This window comes from Pseudomyrmex gracilis, unplaced genomic scaffold, assembly GCF_002006095.1.
Source record: "Pseudomyrmex gracilis isolate BER0280 unplaced genomic scaffold, ASM200609v1 scaffold_68, whole genome shotgun sequence".
In the NCBI taxonomy this organism is placed as follows: domain Eukaryota; kingdom Metazoa; phylum Arthropoda; class Insecta; order Hymenoptera; family Formicidae; genus Pseudomyrmex; species Pseudomyrmex gracilis.
The window spans coordinates 638,548-660,557 of record NW_018020652.1 but is presented as its reverse complement, the minus strand read 5'-3'; the positions used below and the strand labels follow the sequence as shown (position 1 = coordinate 660,557).

Genomic DNA, 22,010 nt, shown 5'->3' with positions numbered 1-22,010 from the left:
TAAAATAAAGAAGAAAATATCCGCGAAAAAAAAATATCTTCTTGGAGATATTTAATTTTTTTTTTTTTTTTTTTTTTTTTTTTTTTAACGCGACATGTGCGAGGAGGGTTCCGTCTTCTCGGCTCCGCTCGTCTCCTCTCCTCCGCGTATAGCGCGTCATCTCTTTACCTGTGCACACTCCTCTCTCTCTCTCTCTCTCTCTCTCTCTCTCTTTCCTTGTTCCTCTCTCCGTACCCTTAGGCGCGAGCTCACTCTCTCTCCTTTTCCCCGGGTCTCCTTTCCACGATTCACCCGGCAACCTCAGTCTCGACGACTCCTCCGCGACTCGTAGGCCCCCTCGGAGTCTATATAAGCGGAGGCTTCATACGGAGACTGAGCATTTTTTGTGTCGGTACCGGCGAGTTGTCGTGCTCGTCCGTCAAAGAGGCTGCGGGCTCTCGACGAGTGCCGCTATGATGTGCGCGACGTGTGATACGAAAAGCCACCGTTAAATCGCAGACGACAAGCTCGCGGGATAGACGCGACTTCCTTTTAAAAATAGAGATAGAGAGAAAGAGAGAGAGAGAGAGAGAGAGAGGCGCGGCGGCGAAAAGTACAGGGAGACCGTGCAAAGAGCGAGGAAATCCACGTAGTGTCAGATAATTTGTGTGTAGTGCCGGCAGAGACTGCGGTTTATGCGCGTGTGTATCATGGTTAGATTCAAGGTAGGTCGCAGACGACGACGGAGCTCCGAGCTCCGATTGTCGTTCTTTGTTTTTCCGTGTGAAACTTTCATCTCTCCTTAGGATTAAATCAAAGTGCGATAAATGCATTTTACATGAAAAAGCAAATCCAGTGGCCGCGGTCCAGAGTTTTCGCGCGAGTGGTTTTTTTTTTTTTTTTTTCTCACGTCGCGCGGAGCTATTTATTTAAGCGCGTCGCCATCGTACGTACAATGCACGCGCGCGTTCTTTCACTTCGAAGATGTGCTCGTTCGATTTCGGTTGGATTTTTTTTTGTTTTTGTTTTTGTTTTCTCGTTATTGATTTTTTTCAATCCTGTTAATTCGCACGTGTCATTCCGCGAAACGCACGAATCTCCGTGTTTTCGTTCCGATCTCGATCGGAAGGTTTTTCGAGCGCGAGCGTCACATGTAACCGCGTCGTATCTCACTTTTATCAAGAAACGAAAGAAGTAACAGAGGGCAAACGCTGGTTGGCGCGCTGGGAGATCTCTCCGCGCGAGACCGAAATAACGTTACACACCCCTCAATGTGAATAAATTTCCGTACTAATAAGAGGGGACGCGTGCATTATGAAAGGATCGCGCGATAGGGGGGTCTCTCACACAAGAGGCATTATCGATAATTGCACCGCGACGATTCCCAGGCAGAGATTAAGTAATTGCCGGTTTCTTATCGGCGCCCGATAACGATTCACTTCGAAGTATGGTGTGTATATTGATCGATAACGATTTTTTCTTCTAATTTGCACACGTCGCACAAATTCGAATTCTCGAACAATCAACAAATTATGAAACAATTTGCGCACGCGCGCGTATAAATGTAACGAACAAATGTCCCGAACGAATTTTTTACAACAAATTATTATAACACGATATCAAAATTGTGTGAAGTTAGAGAAACGAATTTTAAAAAATACTAAAAAAAATACTAAAAAATACTTAAAAAATTAGGAAAAAATGTTACGTTTGATATTACGTCAAATTATATTTCTGCAACAAATTTCCGATCATCGATGCGCATTCGGTTCATTGGAACATTTACTTAATAAAAAAATAATAAACGACTGAACAAAGTGAAAGTATAAATAAATACAATTGAAAAATGACCGCATAGAATTATCAGCGAATGTAGATTATCGTGTCCGCGTGAGTGAGGCGATAAAAGCGGGAACGCGAAAGTAACAGATATCTCACGCATTTCCGTATGCAAAGTAAAAAAAAAAAAAGTGCGCGGATCGGCACGGTAGATGCAAAATTATCTGTTATCTGTAATTGCAAACTATGTATAATTGTTAATTATCTCGAGAGAAGATAACGATTTGAATTACACGCGCGTTAGCGATCAATGCGCGCGCGCGCTCATGACCATGAAAGACAGATTGCGATCCAAAGATTCCGCAATCGGCGTTTCTCATTCATGTAATCACCGTGCGTCAATGATTTTTTTCGATACACATGTTTGCGTCATCGAATATTCACGTAATCTGCAAAAATTAAAAACAGTAAAAGACAAATATCGACCGCAAACAAAACAATTAAATTATCATTTTACAAGCGACTGATATCAAGTAAAAAAAAAAAAAAAAAAAAACAATTTGCGCGCGAATGTTCGAACAACTTGAATAAACATCACGTTAAAAAAGAAAAAAAAAAAAGAAAAAAAAATAGGACTATCAAAGCATCCGTGAAAACGCAAGTACATGAAATCGCTGTTATTGCAATACGTTGCCGGGTTGCGGACATTTCCCGCGGTCTTTAGAGAAAGTACGATTGATTATGTTAGCCGTACATCTCGGCCGTTGTCCCACTTAGGAGAAAAGTCGCGATGGATTTCTTGGCGGCATTGACAAGCGATGAGCTTGTACAATTTCTTCATTGCTTTTTCTGACGGGAGAATAATCGATCTGGCGTGTAACTCTACGTGAATGAGATACAAAAACAAAAAAACTGCTCGGAGAGTTCAAGCGCTTCGTTTCAGCGAAACGCAAAATATAAGCGGCGGTTCTTTGTGCCGAAAAAAAAAAAAAACGGATGCTAATTAACTCTCACACTTATCCGGACGGAATTAGCACCTAAAAAGGATGAATTCCTTCATTTTTCGCAACTCGGTTCGTGCAACAGTCATCACTCCGCTTACAATTGACGTAATTATTCACGCCTCTTTAATCCTCAGAATGTGCGCGGCTTTACATAATTTTCGCATACGTTTAAGGTGTCTTCCCCCCCCCCGGCGTAGGCGTGTGTAATAACAAAAGTTCTCACGGCCTCGAACACGGTTGCTACACAATAAACGAGCGCGGTAATTTTCTTAGAACGAAATCATTCTTAAGACTTGATCGAGCTAATTAGAGCACACGTACACATAATAATTTCGGCACTTTGCTCCGACCGAATGGAATCTTCGTTGTCTTTTGCAACGAAATCAATTATCACTCGATTAACACGTTCACGCCGGGGCGAAAATCTACGTTTTTTCGCGTGAGGCGGGACTGTCTTATCTCCTTACGCTTCGTGGGGCGGGGCAACACTGTTGCGAGTTCGAACGCGCTTATTTTTTTAACGACTAATTTTCTGAAAACAAGTGACCCACCGGTGGGTCACGCCGCCCCACGGAATAGTCAAGTGTGACCCACCGGTGGGTCACGCCGCCCCACGGAACAGTCAGGTGTGACCCACCGGTGGGTCACGCCGGCGTGAACGTGTTAAGGAGGCTAATCATCTCGATTCTTCAGTTTGTTTAATTTTTCTTTTCAGATGTTATTTGCGCTGTTCTTCTGCATCCTGCTAATCGGACATCATGCACAAGCGGTGGTCAACAAGGCAGCTTCGCAGGTGACGAAGGAAGAAGAGAAACTCAGAACCAAAGCTGACGATAGAATAAGCAACTCGTTCGAATCTCCATCCGACGCTTACGGACCGCCTTTGGGGAACGGTTTTAAAGGACCGGCTCCGGTGTACGGACCTCCGGAATTAGTTGGCGATCACGGACCGACGCCTATTTATCCGCCACCTCCGCCAGAATTACCGCCTCCTATATTTGGACCGCCACCTGCCTCGTATGGACCGCCGAAACAAAGTTTCGGAGGTCTGCCTCTTCTTCCAAAGCTTACTTACGGTCCACCTAAACTTCATTATGGACTGCTGAAACAACACTTTACGTCGCCGTCCGGTTCGTTCGGGCTGTTTCGATCGCCGAAACCTCATTACGGTCCGCCATTGAAGTTGATCGGCACGCCGAGTAGTCAGCCTCTTAAACCAGGCCACGGCCCACCTATTCCTCTATCGCTCGAAACTTACGGACCACCGCCTCCGAAATTAGCTATTCAGTTTAATCCTTTGCCCGATGACGAGTACGGTCCACCGCCGCCGCCCGTATCCGAACCGCAACCGCAATACGGTCCACCGGCCGTTGATATATACGGACCTCCGCCGCCAGCACCTCCGCCAGGAGTTCCAGCTCCACCCACACCACCTGACATCAAGTACGATGGATGGCAACCTATCGCGGGATTGCCCGCTCCCGCTAATAATCAAAGTCCACCGACGGACGCTTACGGTCCGCCGGTGATTGACGGGAAGCAAAATCATATCGAGGGTTCGTCTTCCACGGGAACGCAATTGTCACACGCGTCTCTTAATATTTCGCCTAACGTGCCCAGTGATTCTTACGGCGCGCCGATACGCAACCCCGAGGATCAGAATCTAAAAACGTCCGTGCACGAGTCGTCCTCGGAGAACAACGGTTTGCCGCCCCCGCCTTTACCGCAGCACGAACCTCTGCACAATCAAGGTCAGGCCGCGGTAACCGTCACGACCGATCACAAATCGGATCGACATCAGCAATTAAACTCGCAATATGGAACGCCGTCGAACGCGCTTCCCGATTTGAACGGGAATTTTTATTTCAAGCAACTTGAAAACATTCTTTTGCATCACTCGGAATCGGCAGATGGCGGAACGCACGCTCCGACGAGCAACGCCGGAAATTCTCACGATTTTCAAAATCTAGGAAACGACGATCTGTCCGTGCAGCAGCTACCGCTGCTGCAGAAACAACCGTTGGAAGATTACAACGTGCCCTCGCTCGCAATTAATTTGGAAAATCCTCTAACCGACGGATCTTTGATTCCTCCACCGCCTTTGAACACTTACAACGTGCCGCTGTCCTCGTACTCGTCCAACGGACCTTATCCCAATGCGCAGAGCGGACGAAGTCCGTTCCCGTCGTTTGGACAACATTTGTTTTACAAACAAGGTGCTCCGCACCATCACAAACTCCCAGGTCCTGGTTTCAGACCGCCGCCGATTCTCTTCAACTCCTTGACGCCGCCGCAAAATCGAGAACCGATCAAATTCAGGGAACCGATACCAACGCGACTGCTGACGAACATTCACAAGTACCTGCCGCCTGTCGCAAAACAACATTTGCCGAGTGTTCACGCGCCTGTGTCTTTCCGTCACGCATCGGGTGCCGGCAATTCGTTCGCCAGCGGCGGTTCAACTTTCGCATCGGCCGCGTCGCTGTTCAACGAACACAATTCCGCTATCGCGGCGCCTCACGTCCAATACGGAACGCCACTGTCATTTACCGCGTTCAACGCGCAAACGCCTCATTTGACTTACGGAGCGCCCAATTTCGGACCGCCGACCTCTTTCGTCTCGACGTCTTCTTCCGAATTCGGCAGCAACAATCTCTACGGCGGTATCGACAACGTGCTAACAACAACATACGGCACGCCCGTTGTTCCATTTTCGATCAACGGCGGTGGCAATTGCGATTCCTCGCAACCGCTGTCCGCGAACGGTGCGCTACCTTCGGCCAGTGGTTTATCTTCAACTGGCCAATTACATTCCAGCGGAGAGCTACACTTGAACGGAGGCTTATCTTCAGGAGGCGAATTGCCCTCGAGCGGGCAATTGTCGCTTGGTAACGGATTGCTCGCGCACGAAGGCGCGCGGCAACAACATTCCGTTGACCAACCCTCGCGGCTCGATTTTAAAACCACGGAAATCGCGCTCGGAAACGCGGAAAATCTATCGTCGGATTTCGCCAATTCTCTGGCCGCGAGTTTCGCGGAGACCGATTTGTCCTCGTCGTTGCCGCTCGCAAAACCGTTGGATAATTTCTTGGGCGGACCGCCGGTTAACACGTTGGATCTGCAGCACGACGAGCAACAGAAAACGAATCTGAAGGACAGTTACGGCAATCCCGTGGGACTGACTTACGACTCGTCCAACGAGGCGAGCAATTCCAAGATACGCACGTCCGTCGCGGACGTTACGAACGAGCTCTCGTCTAGTCAATCTTATTCGGCCGAAGCGTTTACCGCAAGCTTGACGGCTCAGGGTCTAAATCAGGAGAAGAATCTCGATTCGAACGAGTTGGACGCTAATCAGTTTTTGAAAACCAACAACGAGGCGCTGTCTCTGGCCCAGCATCTGACCTCGAGCGGCGACGACGGATTTGAGATTCAAGGTTCCAAAGGCATTTACAAGCTGCAGATACATCCGGCTAACGGGGAATTGAACACGGAGAACTCGGACGGGAGCATCAGACACGATCAGGTACTGTCCAACGGACTTCTTCAGAACATACTGGCCGCAATTGAGCAGCCGGAAAACGGCGCCATAGAATTGCAAGGCCCGCCGCAGGCTCAGCAACTCGAAAAGGTTTTCGGTCCCGATCTGCAAAGAACCGACGCCGTCAACGGTCATTTCATAACCGTGGACAGTCAGGCGCAGAGTAACGAACGGATCGAGAAGATTGACGACAGAAGAGCGAACGAGAAGTATCTGCAAAGTTTGCCGCCTGTGGCTTTGTTCTTCGACACCAAATACGCGACGAAGGAGATCAGATCGGTCAGGCCGAAGAAGAGCGAGAAGCAATTAACGAGAGGAGATCAACAAATCTACGGGAGCGGAGCGAACTTGGCGTAAAAAAAAACTTCAATCCTAAACGCGAGTGTGCCTTTGTGAAAATATTTAATAATAGTTTTTTTTTTTTTNTTAAGTTTTTCTCTCTCTCGCGCGCGCGCTCTCGGGTTCTTCGTTATTATATCTTGCGGAGACTTTTTTTGGATTTCCATTATTTATACACGAAACAAAGATGACGGGGTACATTGCTGCTAACGTGATGCCGTTTCACTTTCTTCGCTTGCAAGATCGATTAAACGATCAAAGAATCTCGCAATCATTCCCGAGAAGCGAGTTTCAGAGAGATCGGCAATAGAGCAAATCGCTTCGCGACATTCGAAGCGTTGCGCGTTTCTTCGGCGATATTTTCTTTCACGGAAACACGAAATTTTAACCGCGAACAATCGATCGCGCACACGATCGATCGTAATCGCGCGTCATTGGTACGCAATTTTTTCTTTTTTGTGTTTGCACATCGCGAAAATATTTACGTGAAGAAAAAGAAATCGCAATCTCTCTCCAAGTTTTCTTTTTGCGATTCGATAACGCGCGATCCCGGCGCAATTTTTTTTTTTGCGCGCGTTATTTAATTTCTTCAAAAATTGTTCGAGCACATCCGTCAATTGTATAACTCGTCGGTATATGCTTCGAAAAAAAAAACAAAAAAAAAAACAAAAACGTCTGAATGATAGAAACTAGCATTAGAAGGTATGAACCGCGCGAGAAACGAAAGTTTGCGCAATTCTATTTCTCTTATTGCAAGCGAGCGAAAGTGATAATTACTTGTTGGCCGGTATCGATAATGGGTTATTATACAAACGAATCGTCCGGTTGCTCAAGAACTTTTCACCTCTCGCCGACGCTTATTACGAGAGCTTATTGCAGGAAGAGACGCGCGGGCGTCTCTCATCATCTTTACCGGTTTGTGTGAAAAAAATTTCCACGGATTTCCCCCCGCGTCGTCATCATCCTCCCTGTTATCTGTCTCGAGCCAAAAAAAATTCCGTCCGAGAAATCGCATAACGCTGCGATTTCTCGCGCCGTGTCCTCGCGTCAGCGGCTTATCCTAATCTTTGCTTATGGAAATCTCATCGAATGGTCCCTTTGAGAACGAGATACACAGAGAAAGTTTTCAAATATCGCGAACGAGATTTTTTGATCGGATTACCGATCGATGACCGCGCACCACCCATTGACGAGCCTCAACTCCGAAATCCGATGAAATCGGCAAAAAGACGTTAAACACACGATCCGTATATCGAGAAAAAGAATTTTTTTTTTTTAAGAATTAGTGTTCTGTCTGACACACTTATTTCGTTAAAATATCAGAATCTCGCGTGAAACGACGGTTTTGTTGCAGGAAATTTCTTCTTTTTTCTTTTTTTTTAACAAAAAAATCGGATACTACTTAAAGTATTTAAATTCGATTGTATTGAACTTAAGGATGTTTTTTGTACGTACAATTGTAGCAAAATAGTAGCTGAAACTCGATTTTGACGAATATATGCTTTTCTTGCGTAATTTAAGTAATAAAAATTACGCAGAATCTTTATTCATAATTAGAGCGCAGAAATGTAAATTTTAATTTTTAAATTATATGTTCAAAGCTCGTTGAATATTTAAATACAAAGATGAAGAAATGGCAATAACAAGCTAACGCTTGAAAAAAATTTTTTAACATACGTTTGTTAAAAAATTTTTTTTAATCTTCGAATTAAAAGAGAATTGTTTACCCGAACAATCTGATGTTAGCTTGTTATTGCCATTTCTCCATCTTTGTATTTTAATTTTAATTTTTTTTATTTTTATTTTTGTTCACGCAATTAAAGAACCGCGTACGTATGCGCGCGCAGACGTTCGAGTAATAACAGTGCCATGTTGCCACGTTTTTTTTCACAGAGAATCACACGCGTCACTTAGATAACAATTTATATTTATTATCTTTTTTAAACCATCTAGCGCTTAGTCAAAATTATTTAATCAAATATAATTCTTCATATATCTAATTTCATCTTTTCAAAGTTCGAACTAATTCCTATCATTTTTTTTTCTATTTAATTTAGCCACTTGAATTAACGCGCGGTCACACATTTTTCATAAAAGTTACGGGAGGAAACTCGTTGCAAACTAAAATGTTTATAACTTTTGATTGCTTCGGTGAAATCGACTCTAAGGATTTTTTTTTTTTTTTTTTATAAGTCTCTGAACAGTATATATGAAAACAAATATGTAAAATATTTTTATTTAATTCCTAACACATTTCAAAAAAAAAAAAAATAGATAAACTAAAACATCTTTAAACCGACACTGTGACTGCAACCGAGCTGCATCGCCCCGCCACGGGAACCTGCCTGCCCCTCCTTTCTCGAAGGAAAGGTGTATCAAAATTGTTGAGGCTAGACACGGGGTTTCCCGTGCGGAAGCTGAACACTCATTTAACATCCGTAATGGCGTTTCGCCCCGGGCTGGTCGGGGCTCCTTGGCGGAGCTTTCCAGTCCACGCCTGTGTAATTTCCCTCCTCCCTCTGCCCTCCCCCCTCTTCACCCCGAATTGGCGAACTGCGTGGGCCTAGTTCTCGTTCGGTTTCATGGGGTCGTTTCCCTCACAAGGGGACACGTTACGATGCTCGCTCTGTTCTTCCCTTCGTTCGACCGTCCCATCGATGACAATAAACTTCCTGACGAATCAATAATTTTCCGCGAATTCTCGCAAAAAAGAAATTTTATATCGAACGTTTCGACGAAAAGAATGAATTTCGCCCTTCGTCTTCGAGCGTTGCCGCAGCGGTATCTTGTAACAATGCGTGTGAGAGCCTTCTCAGAGAAGGCTATTGAGAAAATCACAAACTCAGCCGTTTATGTAGGCTACATGATCGGCCTCGAATCTTACGCGGTTTCAGCCGAGGTGAAAGTTCAGAACCTCGTTTAACGATCCGGCAAAACGGTGACCGAGAGCTCCTGTGAGAATCTCGTTTCGAGTGAAAACGCGCGCCGTGCTCGTTTCCGCGAGCGAGCGTTCGCTCGATTTTTTTGCACGCAAGACGACATATAAACTCTGGTGGATACGGAATATGTCTAGTCCGCTGTCGCAAGTGCGTGCGTGCGTGCGTGCGCGCGCTGCGCTGCGAAAGAGTGGCACGTGGTTGTGCGTATACACGCACACACGGCGGAAACACGAGAGCACAACCTCAAAACATCGCCTTGATACGATCGGGCACGAGGGGAAAAACGCAAAAGCGACGAGCCGCCATTTCCTTCCGTCGCGCGCGTATTAACGACTTTTACGCGACTCACGATTCGCAGTTCGGCGCGTAAGTTGAAAATGAGAGCGCGCGCGCGCGCGCGCGTACGTCGTGAAAGCGCGGCCGTTAAAATCCCGAGTGTGGCATAATCTTAAAAGTTTTTGCATTTTTATGATTTTCCGTCCCCCGGCAAACGGTTATGCATAACTTGCTGTATTGCAGATACGTAAAAATAAGTAGAGCGTATATACGGGTTTAGGAGAGAGACGCACTCATTGTTACGCGGAGTACGCAGTAACGTAACTGCCAAGGCCATAAAACTCATCCACTTGCTCCGTATCCACCTTCTTTATTAGGATTTTAATTTATTATTTTATACGCGAACAAAAAAAAAACAAAAAAAAAAACAAAAAAACAAAAAAGAGAGCCCTTTCTCTCCCTTATGTGTGTGTGTGTGTGTGTGTGTGTGTGTGTGTGTGTGTGTCTGTAGTTTACATCCGATGAGCAATCAATACGATATCACACTCGCCGGATGTGAATCAACTTTTAAGCCTGCGTGTATACTCTTTTATTACGCATACCGATCCTCAAAATGTAAATATATACTATGGATACTCTTTGTAAATAAGATTTTTCTTCATTCTCCTCCTTCCTCTCTTTATCCCTTTCATTTTTATTTTTACGTCACATAATAAAATAAACATTTTTCAATTCTGAACCTCTGATTCGGTTTTGTCCGAATTACTTTCGGACAAGTAATTAGAAATAAATTGCGTAAAATTGTTTTTCCGTTAAATAAACAACAGAGGACTTGTTGGTTGACGATTGATTGAGAGAAGATGTTGCGAAATTTTTGCAAAATTAATTAAAAATAAAAATACGTCAGATTCTTCAGAGAGAGTTGTTCAAAAACACGGTTCAAGAATATGTGAAACAAAAAAAATTTATTTATTTATTTGTAAGATTGCATGCATTTTATGAATGAGAATTCTACGTGATCGTGTCGTTATCTCATTCGCGCCCGACAACACATTAGGCCAAGTCCAAGCCGTAAATATATCGGCATTAACGGCACAGGAGGATTAATGCAGAAACACGTTGTTTTCAAGTCCATTTGCAGAGATTGGCCCGGCGTAACGTGGATTACAAGTTTTGCGCGTCTGAAAGTGTTTGTCTCTTCTCTGTGAAAGTTCCCAAGCTAAATCGGCGGTCGCCTAAATACCGCGAATTCTGGCACGGCGGCCGGAGAAACGGAAACGTATGAGGGAATTAGGTGTCCGCCGCTAAGTAGAATTACGGTTATGTAAATGAAACGCGCTATCGCTTCTCTCGCATTTGATTAGGACAGTTAGCACCCCAGCTCTCTCTCTCTCTTTTTATCTCCACGCTAAAAATCGTTACTCGCAGATTTTCCAAATCCGTTTGCCGTGTCGGTATATATTCGTTCACTTCTCTCGCGTTGGTTCCTTTCTCCGTCTACCTGCCTGCTCCGTTTCGTGCGTTGTTGGTTTTTTTCTTTTTTTTTTGGTTTTGTTTCAGTACTTCGCGGTACAGACAATGAAATCATGAAACTTCCTGCGCGATCTAAAGCTATGAGAAAATTCACACGTTTTCCGCGCGCAAAGATGAACTAGCGGCTCGCGTTGACGCGCTCCCCGACGACCGGGTTACATTGTGAGCAAATTAATTCTCGGCGATGGGATGGAAATCAGTTTTCTTTGATATCGCGCGCGTGCGCGCGCGATTCCGAGAGTCCCGATTGATATCAATACACAGTTTATATCGGCGCTTAATTTCTTCTTGCGTATTAAATATTATTCGACAAGAGGGATAACGAATGTAAAAATAACGAATGTACATTAAGGTCGTGCGTGGTAAAACTCGTAGCAATTTTTTTTCTTTCCTTTTTTTTATAAAAAAAAAAAATTAAAAAACTACTTTTTTTGTTAATAAATACGATATTGTTGATTTCCGCGCTGTGCCGTTCGTTGTATTCAATATGTGACACATTTCGACTGTGTATCTCGTGTCACGCGCAGCGGTGATCATTCTAGCTGATAAAACATCGCGATTTAGTCATCAACGGAGATTGTCACTTTTATTGACAAACTGTCGTCAATTAATATGTTAAAATCGATCTTTTTTCGAACGGATCTAAAATTTATTAAAATTGCACACGTTGTTGAGTTCGGAGTGAATAAATTTCTTCAATTTCGTCGAAGATACCGCGCGCGAGACGACGACGACGACGTTTGTCACGGGGAACAATTCACGAATTTGAAGACAAAGACGAAGAATTTTATTTTATCCATCCGCGATCTCTCGAAGGCGCGTGGTAACGACTTCCTTCTCTCTGTGCTTTTTTAATCGCGACCGTATATATCGCGTGGCGTTCCGGATTTTTCAAGACGTTGCGACGAGGAGGGAATCGGAAGGGATCTTCGAAGGAAGGCTTCGAGGGTTAGCCAACGGGAACGTATGCATTTTTCGCGGGGGCTCGGAAGTGCTTTATTTCCATACTGACGTCGTATCCGTACACACCGACAGTCATACTGATCTCAGGAGGCACGTTGTTGCCTCATGGGCGATATATACGGAATATAAGGCAAAGCCCGACAAGCGGAGTCTCGGATGTATCGTTGCCGATATGCCCGGCCTAGCCCTTTCGCCGAAGGCAAAATTGTCTTTCTCGTGAATAACAAATAGTTGCTGAAAGCGGGGAGAGAAAGAGAGAGAGAGAGAGAGAGAGAGAGAGAGAGAGAGAGAGANAGAGAGAGAGAGAGAGAGAGAGAGAGAGAGAGAGAGAGAGAGAAAGAGAGAGAGAGAAAGAGAGAGAGAGAGATCTTCGAAAAAAATCTTACGAGGAACTCATAAAAAAAAACGAGAGAACAAAAGATAATGTTAATTTGAATATATTTTTAAGTTATTTATTTATTTTTGTATTTTATGTTTATTTTTTTGTTTTAAGTGTTTATTGTAAATTGTCTTCAGTCTGTGTACGTGTATAAATTTGTAAATTGTATTTACTTTGCATCTTTATTTCATCTGTACTACTGCGTACTTTAAGGGTACTCTCTGAACTTCTGTGTGTCTCTGGCACGCAATATTAATAAAATAAAATAAGATAAAAACACATCCGTATTGTATTCTGACATTGTCATCTTTAGTTTCTGGACTTAGCCTCATTAAAGTCCTTTTTACAACGCACCGTGTGTGTGCAATAATCCTTTTCGTATCAAACGAGAAAACATATATGTAATTAACGGTTGCTCGTTTATTTTTCGCGGCTACCAACGTGCAATTATAATCGCGAAACAAGGCGCGATTACACATGCTCGATTAAAACCGTTCTCACGCATTATGATTTTTTTTTTTTTTCTTTCATACCCGCATCATCATCACAAAGTAGGTCTCTAGCACACCTCGCTCTTGAATGCGTCACGTGTGTGGTTTACTTTACGTTTCCTTATCATTGCTCGCGGGTGATTGTTACTCGATTTTTTATTTACGTTTTAGGCAATTTTATGTCGTAACATTTTGTAAAAACTATAGTGATAATTAGTGATAAAAAGAAATTTTTTGTAAAAAATATAGTAACATAGTAATTAGCGATAAAACAAAAGAACGTAAATACAAATAAAAATACATATTTAAAAGATATTCTGCTTTGTGTGAGACAAGTGTGTGTGTGTGTGTGTGTGTGTGTATCTCAGAAATATGTCTATTAACGATAAACTAGCAATTAGTCCCAATTGACTATTAATATTTAATATTGTGTTTCTCTTTTTCTCTAGTGAAAGTCTTCATGCGCGCGATTAGACTTAATTAACAAGACAGTGTTAACCTTTACCACCGGAATGTTTTTAATTGAGTTCATTAGATATTGAATCAGAGTTTATTAGAAAATTGAATTATATCAAGTTGAAAAAACATATTGTTTTTACGTAAAAACACGCACGTCGAACAATTGTCGCAAAGGAGAAAGTATCGCAAGGACAATGGAAAATTTTTTGCGTGAGAAATTGTTTTCGTTTTTTTAATAAGAATGTCATTCACACACAGCACAGTGAACTTTGCGCGTTTACGTATAAAGCATTTGTTTGTTTGTGATTAAATTAAATGCGCACGTACGTGGAAAAAAAAGATTTATATCTTCGATCGCGCTCGCGAAGGATAAAAGTGTTCGCAGGATGCGACACCGTTTTCTTTTGCGCTGCAACGTATACACGCACGGCTCTTAATTAGGTTAGCGTGATTAATGCCATCCAGTTTCGCTCTTGTATATAATTAATTTAAAAACACTCGCCTACGCGCGAGAGCAAAAGCGTATTGATGATTGCGTATTGCGGCGTTTTACTTAAAAGGCGCGATGTTCTTACACCCACGCACCGTTTCTTCACGTAAATGTCACAATCTTGCTAAACGAGAAAGACGTACGCAACTTGTCGCAACATTAATTCAACATCAACGTGCGATTGTCGTATAATGTGTAATAAACAAAATTATATACAATTAACATTTTTTAATGTTAATAATAAAAAGTATCAAAGCTCGTAACGCGAAATGTCAATTGAAATTAACAAGAGACCTTAAACGAGCGTAAATTGAATGTTAAGAATGTCACAGAACATTTTTACCGTATTTTGAATCTTTATGTAATAACACGTTGAATAAAATCTCTTGCAAATAAAAAATCAAGTATCGGCATTTGTAACGCGCTTACGTTATTTTCAAACAACGAACAATGTTTGAAAACAGACAGAGAAGCTAGAGAGATAAAAGAGGGCCATTAAACGCGAGAGAGAGAGAGAGAGAGAGAAAAAAGAACAAAGTCCGTAATCGAAATGGGGAAAGAGAAGAGAGAGCGGACGCGAAAGAGGAAACAGAAAGAAGTCTACAAGGAATTCCATAAAAATCGGTGAAATATGCATATAGCGCCGCGGAACGTGAAGAAGCGTCGCGACGTCGTCGAGCGTCTCCGGAGGAAGCGGAATCTCGGCGCGGAAGGAAGGAAGGAAGGAAGGAAGAGAAACGAGAAAGAAACCCCGCCGGCCCCGTAAGAAGAGAACGCGGTCCGGAGTGAAGACGCGGACGAAACGAAAAGAATGAAGACACGAAGAGAGACCGGGTGGTTGATGTACATCAACGGGGGTGGCGGCGAAGAGAGGGCGACGTCGAAGAACGTCGGGATAAAGAAAAAGGGAATGTTATATAGGGGAACGAACATTTGGAACGTCTCTTCTCGAACGCGCGGGCGCGAAATCTAATTTCGGGTCCCGCGACGAAACTAAGCTACTTCATCCCCGCCTCCCCCCCCCCCCCGTCGCAATATGCGCGCACGTAGGCGTGCGCAAGTGTTTCAAGCAACGGCGCGTTTTCCGGCTTCTTACCTCCGCGAGTTGTCCGTCGGTTTTTCCTTCCAAGAGACGATCTCTCTCAGGGATTCTCTGAAGTTTTCCACACGCGAGAGAGTCGCGTGTGCTGTTTGAAATGGCTTGATAAAATTTTCATCGCCCTATAACCAGAGGTTGCCAAATAGGGGCACGCGCCGCCACCCCTGAGCGGGGGTATATGCTCGGCGACTATTCGCGAGGGTATATGTTGTATATAGTAAACGTAACATACTAATTAAAACTTTGTAATGCGAAAACAGGGTTTTTTTTTTTTTTTTCCACCCCCCCCCCCCCCCCCCGTTCTCCGCAACTCGTTTTTTCTCGTTCGCACCTTGGGGACATCGCGTAAGGGATTCGCGAAACGAGAGAGAAACCGGGGCGTACAAACCCCAGCCGTGTAATAATCCGTGCCGGTTCGTGAAACGCGCGGGGGTATCTTTCTCGTAATTTCGCAATGGCCGCGCGCGCGCGTGTTAACCTTAGCGGCTGAAACGATCTTTCATTCGGGTTCACTCGCGTTTGTTCCGGGAAGCACGTGTATACGCGTGACACACACCGCCGGGGCATCGTTTTGCCCCGGAGCTTTATATGCCCCGGGGTGACGCATACATAACGTTGCGCTAAGGGCCATTCATTATTTCCATCGCTTTGTCCTTTTGACACTTCTACTCGTTAGATGGTAACTAATTGCCGCACTTTTGTGCGAAACTGAAAACACAGCCGGCTGTTTGCTGTGTGCCGGCATCAAATTTCAAAAAGCATAAAAGACTGATATATATTCTGTTTGGCGATTCGATTTAACATTCGGCACCGCAGAGTAGAAATACACTAGCGACGGCGCCGCGTCCGAATAATCAAGCTTCATCAGAAAGAGCCGCGACATTGATGAGAGAAAACAAAAAAGAGTTTTGTATTTTAGCGCGAAGACGATTCGACTGACCGATTTTGACAGAAGCCTGCGCGAGAACTTTTTTTTTTTTTTTTTTTTTTTTTTATTGACTGTAACTGCGGAACGCAAAAAATCTCCGGAGGGCGTGATCGGATCGCATGACGGGCCAGCCCTTCGAAAATTCTCACCGAGGGCGATACGATGACGCGGAACACACAGACGCACACACGCCCAGTCGCGGATCGCGATCCGCGACGGTTCGGATGGCAGAAAAGCTTTGTGCGGACCCGACGATAGAGGGAAAGAGGAAAAGCATGACGCGCGCGCCGAACCGGTCTTGCCGTGTGCAATTAAAGGGGAATCATTCCGCTTGAAACGCTTGTTCGCGTTTGCGTTGCTCCCTAACGAGAGTCGGGATTTGTCTCTTAATCAGGCGCACTCGTTAATCAGTAAATTATGTATCAACACCGTCGATAAATGCCGGCTATACTCTATCCGCGTGTGTGTGTGTGTGTGTGTGTGTATCTATTAATTAATTAATTAATTAATCCAATTTAAATAAAAAAAAAAAAAAAGGAGACAGAGAAGCCAACGTCACGTGTGAAATTTGTTTTAAATTCCTATTTGAAAAACAAAATATTTAAAATTATTTATATTCTTCTGTTGATCGTGCAAATAAAACTAGAAATTTTTTTTAACAGTGTTCAATATCCAATTGTTTGTTTTTGACATTTTAATTATCCATGTCTCTGGTGTAAAATTTAAAACGATTTTTATAAAAATTTTCATTTTTGTGTGCAACAAATTATTGCGAAATTTTCGATCATATTATTTTATTCTCGCGCAATTGAAGAAATTATTCGAGAAGATAGACGCGAGCAACAAATAAACGGGAACAGCGTGCGCTCCGAAATAGCGGGAGAGTAACGGCGACAACAAGAGAACAACTGCCCGTTTTCCTTCCGCCCTAATAATTAAGACCAACGTCACAGTTTTTGATGGCCACTAAAAATGTCGCGGAGGGTCGAACGATTAAAGGAGTCTCTCGTAGCCATCGTGCCGGTCGGATTCTGACGAAAGTGGTAAAGGGCTCGAAACGAAGACCTTATACTGAATTGGAAGGGTGAGGGCCGGCCCTTATGTTCTGATATTAGCAATACCCCGTCTCGTAAAGTCGACTGGTGCAGCAATTCGAGTCACTTTGCGAACCCTTTATATACTGCCGCTCTCCTCCCTCTCTCGTTTCCCTCTTTGTTTCTCGTTCCGTCTCCTTCTGTCGTCCGACGCTTTCACCCCTTTGCGCACAACGGAGGAGAGAAGTAACGCGCGCGAGAAGGAGCACACGTGAGAGAAGAAGAAGCGACAAGGAAGGAACCGCTTGAAATACTAGCGGAGGCAGTGATTTTAATGCGGGTGGTTCTTAAATTTTACGTCACTCCTCACCTTCTCTCTCTCTCTCTCTTAATCTTTCTCTCTCGTTCTCTCTCTTACTCTCTCTGCGTGCACCACCGCCGTCGCTTCATTCTGGACACGACCTGGAACGCGGGATTAAACTGTAGCACGGTAAACCTTACCAGAAACGTTTCTCCGCGTTAATTCGGTTATGCGGGTTAGAGATTCGAAAGTTTCTCCGCTATTATACGACGTGTAAAATTAGCGGAATTATCGGCGAAATTTCGGAGTTAATCAGAATGTCATTAATAAACTTGCGCCGTTGTTGCAAATTAACGACTATATCTTGTGAAATAATTTAAAATATTCTCCCCGAAAAAGTCTCGCGCGTAAAACTAATTGAACGAATAAATTAATATGCACGTTGATTATATATTTCCAGACGCTTTTATCAACAGATATCTTGTTATAACGTATTCTACGTTAATTGATCTTTCATAATTAATTTAAACTTTTCGGCATCAATTAAAATTCAAGATCCTCTAATTAGTCCAAAAATATATTTACTAAGATGAACTAGCCATATCTTGAGCTATTGATCAAAAAGAGAGAGAGAAACTATTTTATTTAAAAATTGTCACTGCGTGTGTGATAATTTCCTAAAATCTAACAAGACGTAAAAATATTTATTTTTAACAACAAATATTAACGCGATAATGCGTTCAATTTAAGATTTAAGGACAAATTCACAACGCCAAACTGTGCGCGCACACGTATATATTTTAATTTGTAAATTAATGCACGAGAGGAAATTTATTTAATTTTTTAATTTATATTACTTCGATTATAATTAAAATGCGGTTACAAATTGATAATCCATCGTTATTCCCGCGAAAGGGAATACGATGCTTATATACCAGACATGCGCGTTTATGCAATAATCGCTCATTTACAACTCGGATATTTATATTGTTATATAATAGCTCGCGCGCGCATTTTGCAAATCTCCTTGTTCTCTCGCGCAAATAACATCAATCGCATTATAATGGGACACGACGACGACTATTCATTTTATTATTTCAAGTGCTACGCACGCCGAATTTTTCAGACGTTGAGTAAAACCAGTTGATAATAAAAAATAATTTTATTTTTTTGTTAAAGTTATTTTTTAATTGTCAAGGTAAGCGTCCTATGACCGAACGAGCATCGTCACTGGCCGAACGTTTATTAAAGAAACAATTAAAACGAGTATTTATATACGTAAAGCGAGAAACTATTGTTAATTTTTTCAAAATAATTTGTCATTAGAGAGCGCACTTGCGGTGCGCAAAGAAAAATAATGACACGAAACACAGCGCGCGAAACAGTTAGCGTTAATATTTTACGTTCTTCGAAAACGTTCGGCTGCACATATAAAAGAGAAAGAGAAGAGAGGTGAGACAGAAAGAGAGAGAGAGAGAGAGAGAAAGAGAGAGAGAGGCTTTCCCGGTCTCCCATACTCGCCATATTGGCATACACGCCGCCTGCATTTTACGGCCATATTCAGCGATTTTGCATATCGAGGCCAAGCGTGTGTATGTGCGTACATTATAGCGGAGAGAGAGAGAGAGCAAGAGAGAGAGAGAGAGAGAGAGAGAGAGAAAAAGAGAACGAAGAGAAGGGGGGTGAGAGAGGAACTCATCGTCGTTCCTTTCTTCTCTAGCGCCAGCAGACTGCTGCAAGCCCATTCACCTTTTCCACACGGATTCACATATATACGGCAATCGCAGACCTTCTTGAGAGCTCAATTTATCGCGGAACGGCCTTCGCCAGCGCGTACAAAGCGTGTGCCGGTGTGCGGGACGTATACCCTCCTCCTACGGAACAAATTGTCATAATTGAATAACCAAAGAGATAAGCGAGCTCCGCTTTGACCGTAAGCACGCTCACGTAACTTTGGCAACGGCCTCATATACGGGTCGATCCATTTAACACTGAAGTGCCTCAAGTCTCTACTTGGGTAGAGTCTCTCGATTCTAAACTCTCGTCCTCTCATTGCATACAAGCGTTTTTTTTTTTTTTTTTTTTTTTGACGATTACATTGATCGAATGTGTTGTCTCTTTGTTATTTTTCTTTTTTTTAAGAAAACTTGATCGACTTCCGAGCGGTGATGTTCAAATACGTGCGTGCGTGCGTATAAAATACAAAAAAAAAAAAAAAAAACAAACCGCGTTGTCGCAACCAAAACTCAGCAAGATTTTATATCGGTTTTCGTATTCAGTATATATTTACGATCAATTCGGACCGATGCGTCTTTTTTTTTTTTCTTGTTTTAATAGCACCGACGTGAGAATAAAACGGTCATAAAAGTGTATACGATTTTATTTTAACCGATCCGTAGGAGAAAAGGCAAATACAAAAGAAACACTTGACGACGCTCTGATGGAAAAGGTTGATACGAAATAAACGAGAGATCGAGCGGAAGCGGAGAATGCGGATATCGGGGGATAGCTTTAACGGTCTTTTGTTTAGCTGACTCCGCCGTTCGCCGGCATGCCGGTAATTGCCACAATGCGGGGTGAAAAGCCAGAAAAAAGTACGACGCGGTGGGAAATCAGAGAAAACGGCTAATCGAATGACAAGTCGATCGCTAATTTCACTCTTGAGACATGCGCACGCACATACACACACACAATTTCCGCGAACGTGCATTTCTCTCGCGTTTTATTTTTCACAAGCGTGTTTCTTTCGTTTCAAAATTAGACGCGCGCGTTTGCTAGTTAAAAAAAAAAAAAAAAAAAAAGTGTTTTATCACGTACAAACTTTGATTTTTGTTTTGCAAAACAATAATACGGCAGCGCTAAAACCCGACGACGATTAATCGCAATTAAAATCTCAGTCAGTGCGAAATCTCCCGAATTGGAAATTGGCGCAATATCGGCATTCGCATTAGACAACTAGTTTAGGGAACTTGTTGCTGTGATTTACAATCGCGCGGAGCAAGCAAATTGGGGAAGCAGTAGGGAATGTGTCATAGATTCGCGCCTATGAGAAGTGTGGTATTGCGAAACGCAATTGCTTCGCGCTGGATGGCGCGAGAAACGCCATCGTACTTTAACTACGTACGTGGTCACGCGATGCCGCCGTTTCGATTGCCGGTCATTACGAATTTATTAGATTCATATTCCACAGTCCTTATTTCGCGGGGGGGGGGAGAATTTACGAAAATTGTTTCGGGAAGATATTCCTGAAGAAAAACTTTTGTTCGCGCACGTGTTACACATTTGTACGCGCGCGTATTACATTCTGCGATATATTTTTAGACTCAGACGTTTCGATTATTTCGCTCTTGGTTGCTAGTTTTCTTTTGTCCACGATACGAAGCAAATAAATTTTCATACATTAGAAATTTAATTCAGAAGAGAAAAAAAAACAAGCAAATGTGTTTGCGAAATACGAAGAAATGTAGTAACGTGATAAAAAAAAAAAAAAAAAAAAAAAATGTAGACTCGGCGAGAAATATTTTCAACGTGATTGCACTTCCGAAGTTTTTAATGCAAGACATACAAGAGACGCGCGCAACACTTTTTACATTTACCACTGGAAGCGAGTTAAATTAAAAGAAACATTAGTGTAACAATGAACATTTGAGGTCTATAGCAAAGAGATCGAGTTTTTATTGAATAATTAAAAATGTCACCGGCAGAGCTCTCTCTCTCTCTCTCTTTCTGCTTTTACGATCTCAAGTAGAGAAGAGGTTCCTCTTGAAATTTGCATAACTGCTTCAACGATAGGAGCTTGCTTAAAATATGGCGTTTTATTATTTTCGAGGCGCTCCATCCGTTTAAACGCGGAGAAACGACTAAAAGGTGAGTCTGAGGGGATCAAAAGTTATATGAGAGAACAGTGTGTTTGTTTAAAACAGTATAAATAATTCAATTATTATTTAAAGTGTCAGTCCAAGTTTCGTGTTTCGCGGCAAATGTTTTTCAACGAGATCAGATTTGTTAACGTCTGTTAAAAAACAAAACCAAAAAAAAAACACGACGTGTTCTTATCACGTCGCGATATTTTCAAAGAGACTTTTACAATATTTTGTTTTCGCACAAAATGAAGCATGCGTAAGCAGCCAAGTCTTGTTCATTTTTATTTCGCCGGAATTATTATTATTCTTATGCAGAAATGTGCGCGCGAAAGAGATTGAGTGCGCCAGTAGCTGGCAATATACGAGGGGATATTGGCTGACCAAAGTAGAAGGATACTACTTGCTGCTCGCAAGAGCAGCCGAGTGCTGCCGGTGCAGCGGATTCTCTGATAAAGCGACAGATGGACAGCGTAACATTCATCGCACGTGTTCGATATTCGACATTACGCGATTTCGGAAAAAAAAAAAAAAAAAAAAAAAAAAGACCTTTTCAACGTATCGCCTAGCTCGTAGAGAAAACGCAATTGACGGTATAAAACGTTAGGGGAAAAGA

At 42.9% G+C, this 22,010-nt stretch overlaps 1 protein-coding gene across 1 annotated transcript; it reads left to right on the top strand.

Moving 5' to 3' along the window:
• Positions 1-313: 313 nt before the first annotated feature.
• LOC109854501 lies at positions 314-12,622 on the top strand. Its single transcript, XM_020427638.1, has 2 exons — positions 314-704; positions 3,478-12,622. The coding sequence occupies exons 1-2, from the start codon at positions 675-677 to the stop codon at positions 6,658-6,660; spliced, it is 3,213 nt and encodes a 1,070-aa protein (XP_020283227.1). The 5' UTR covers positions 314-674; the 3' UTR covers positions 6,661-12,622.
• Positions 12,623-22,010: the final 9,388 nt, after the last annotated feature.

Excerpts from the sequence above, each read along its gene's own strand:
- LOC109854501 (XM_020427638.1), top strand. The coding sequence starts at position 675 with ATGCGCGTGTGTATCATGGTTAGATTCAAG. Across the intron at positions 705-3,477 it reads GTATCATGGTTAGATTCAAG|ATGTTATTTGCGCTGTTCTT; the intron begins GTAGGTCGCAGA and ends TTTTCTTTTCAG.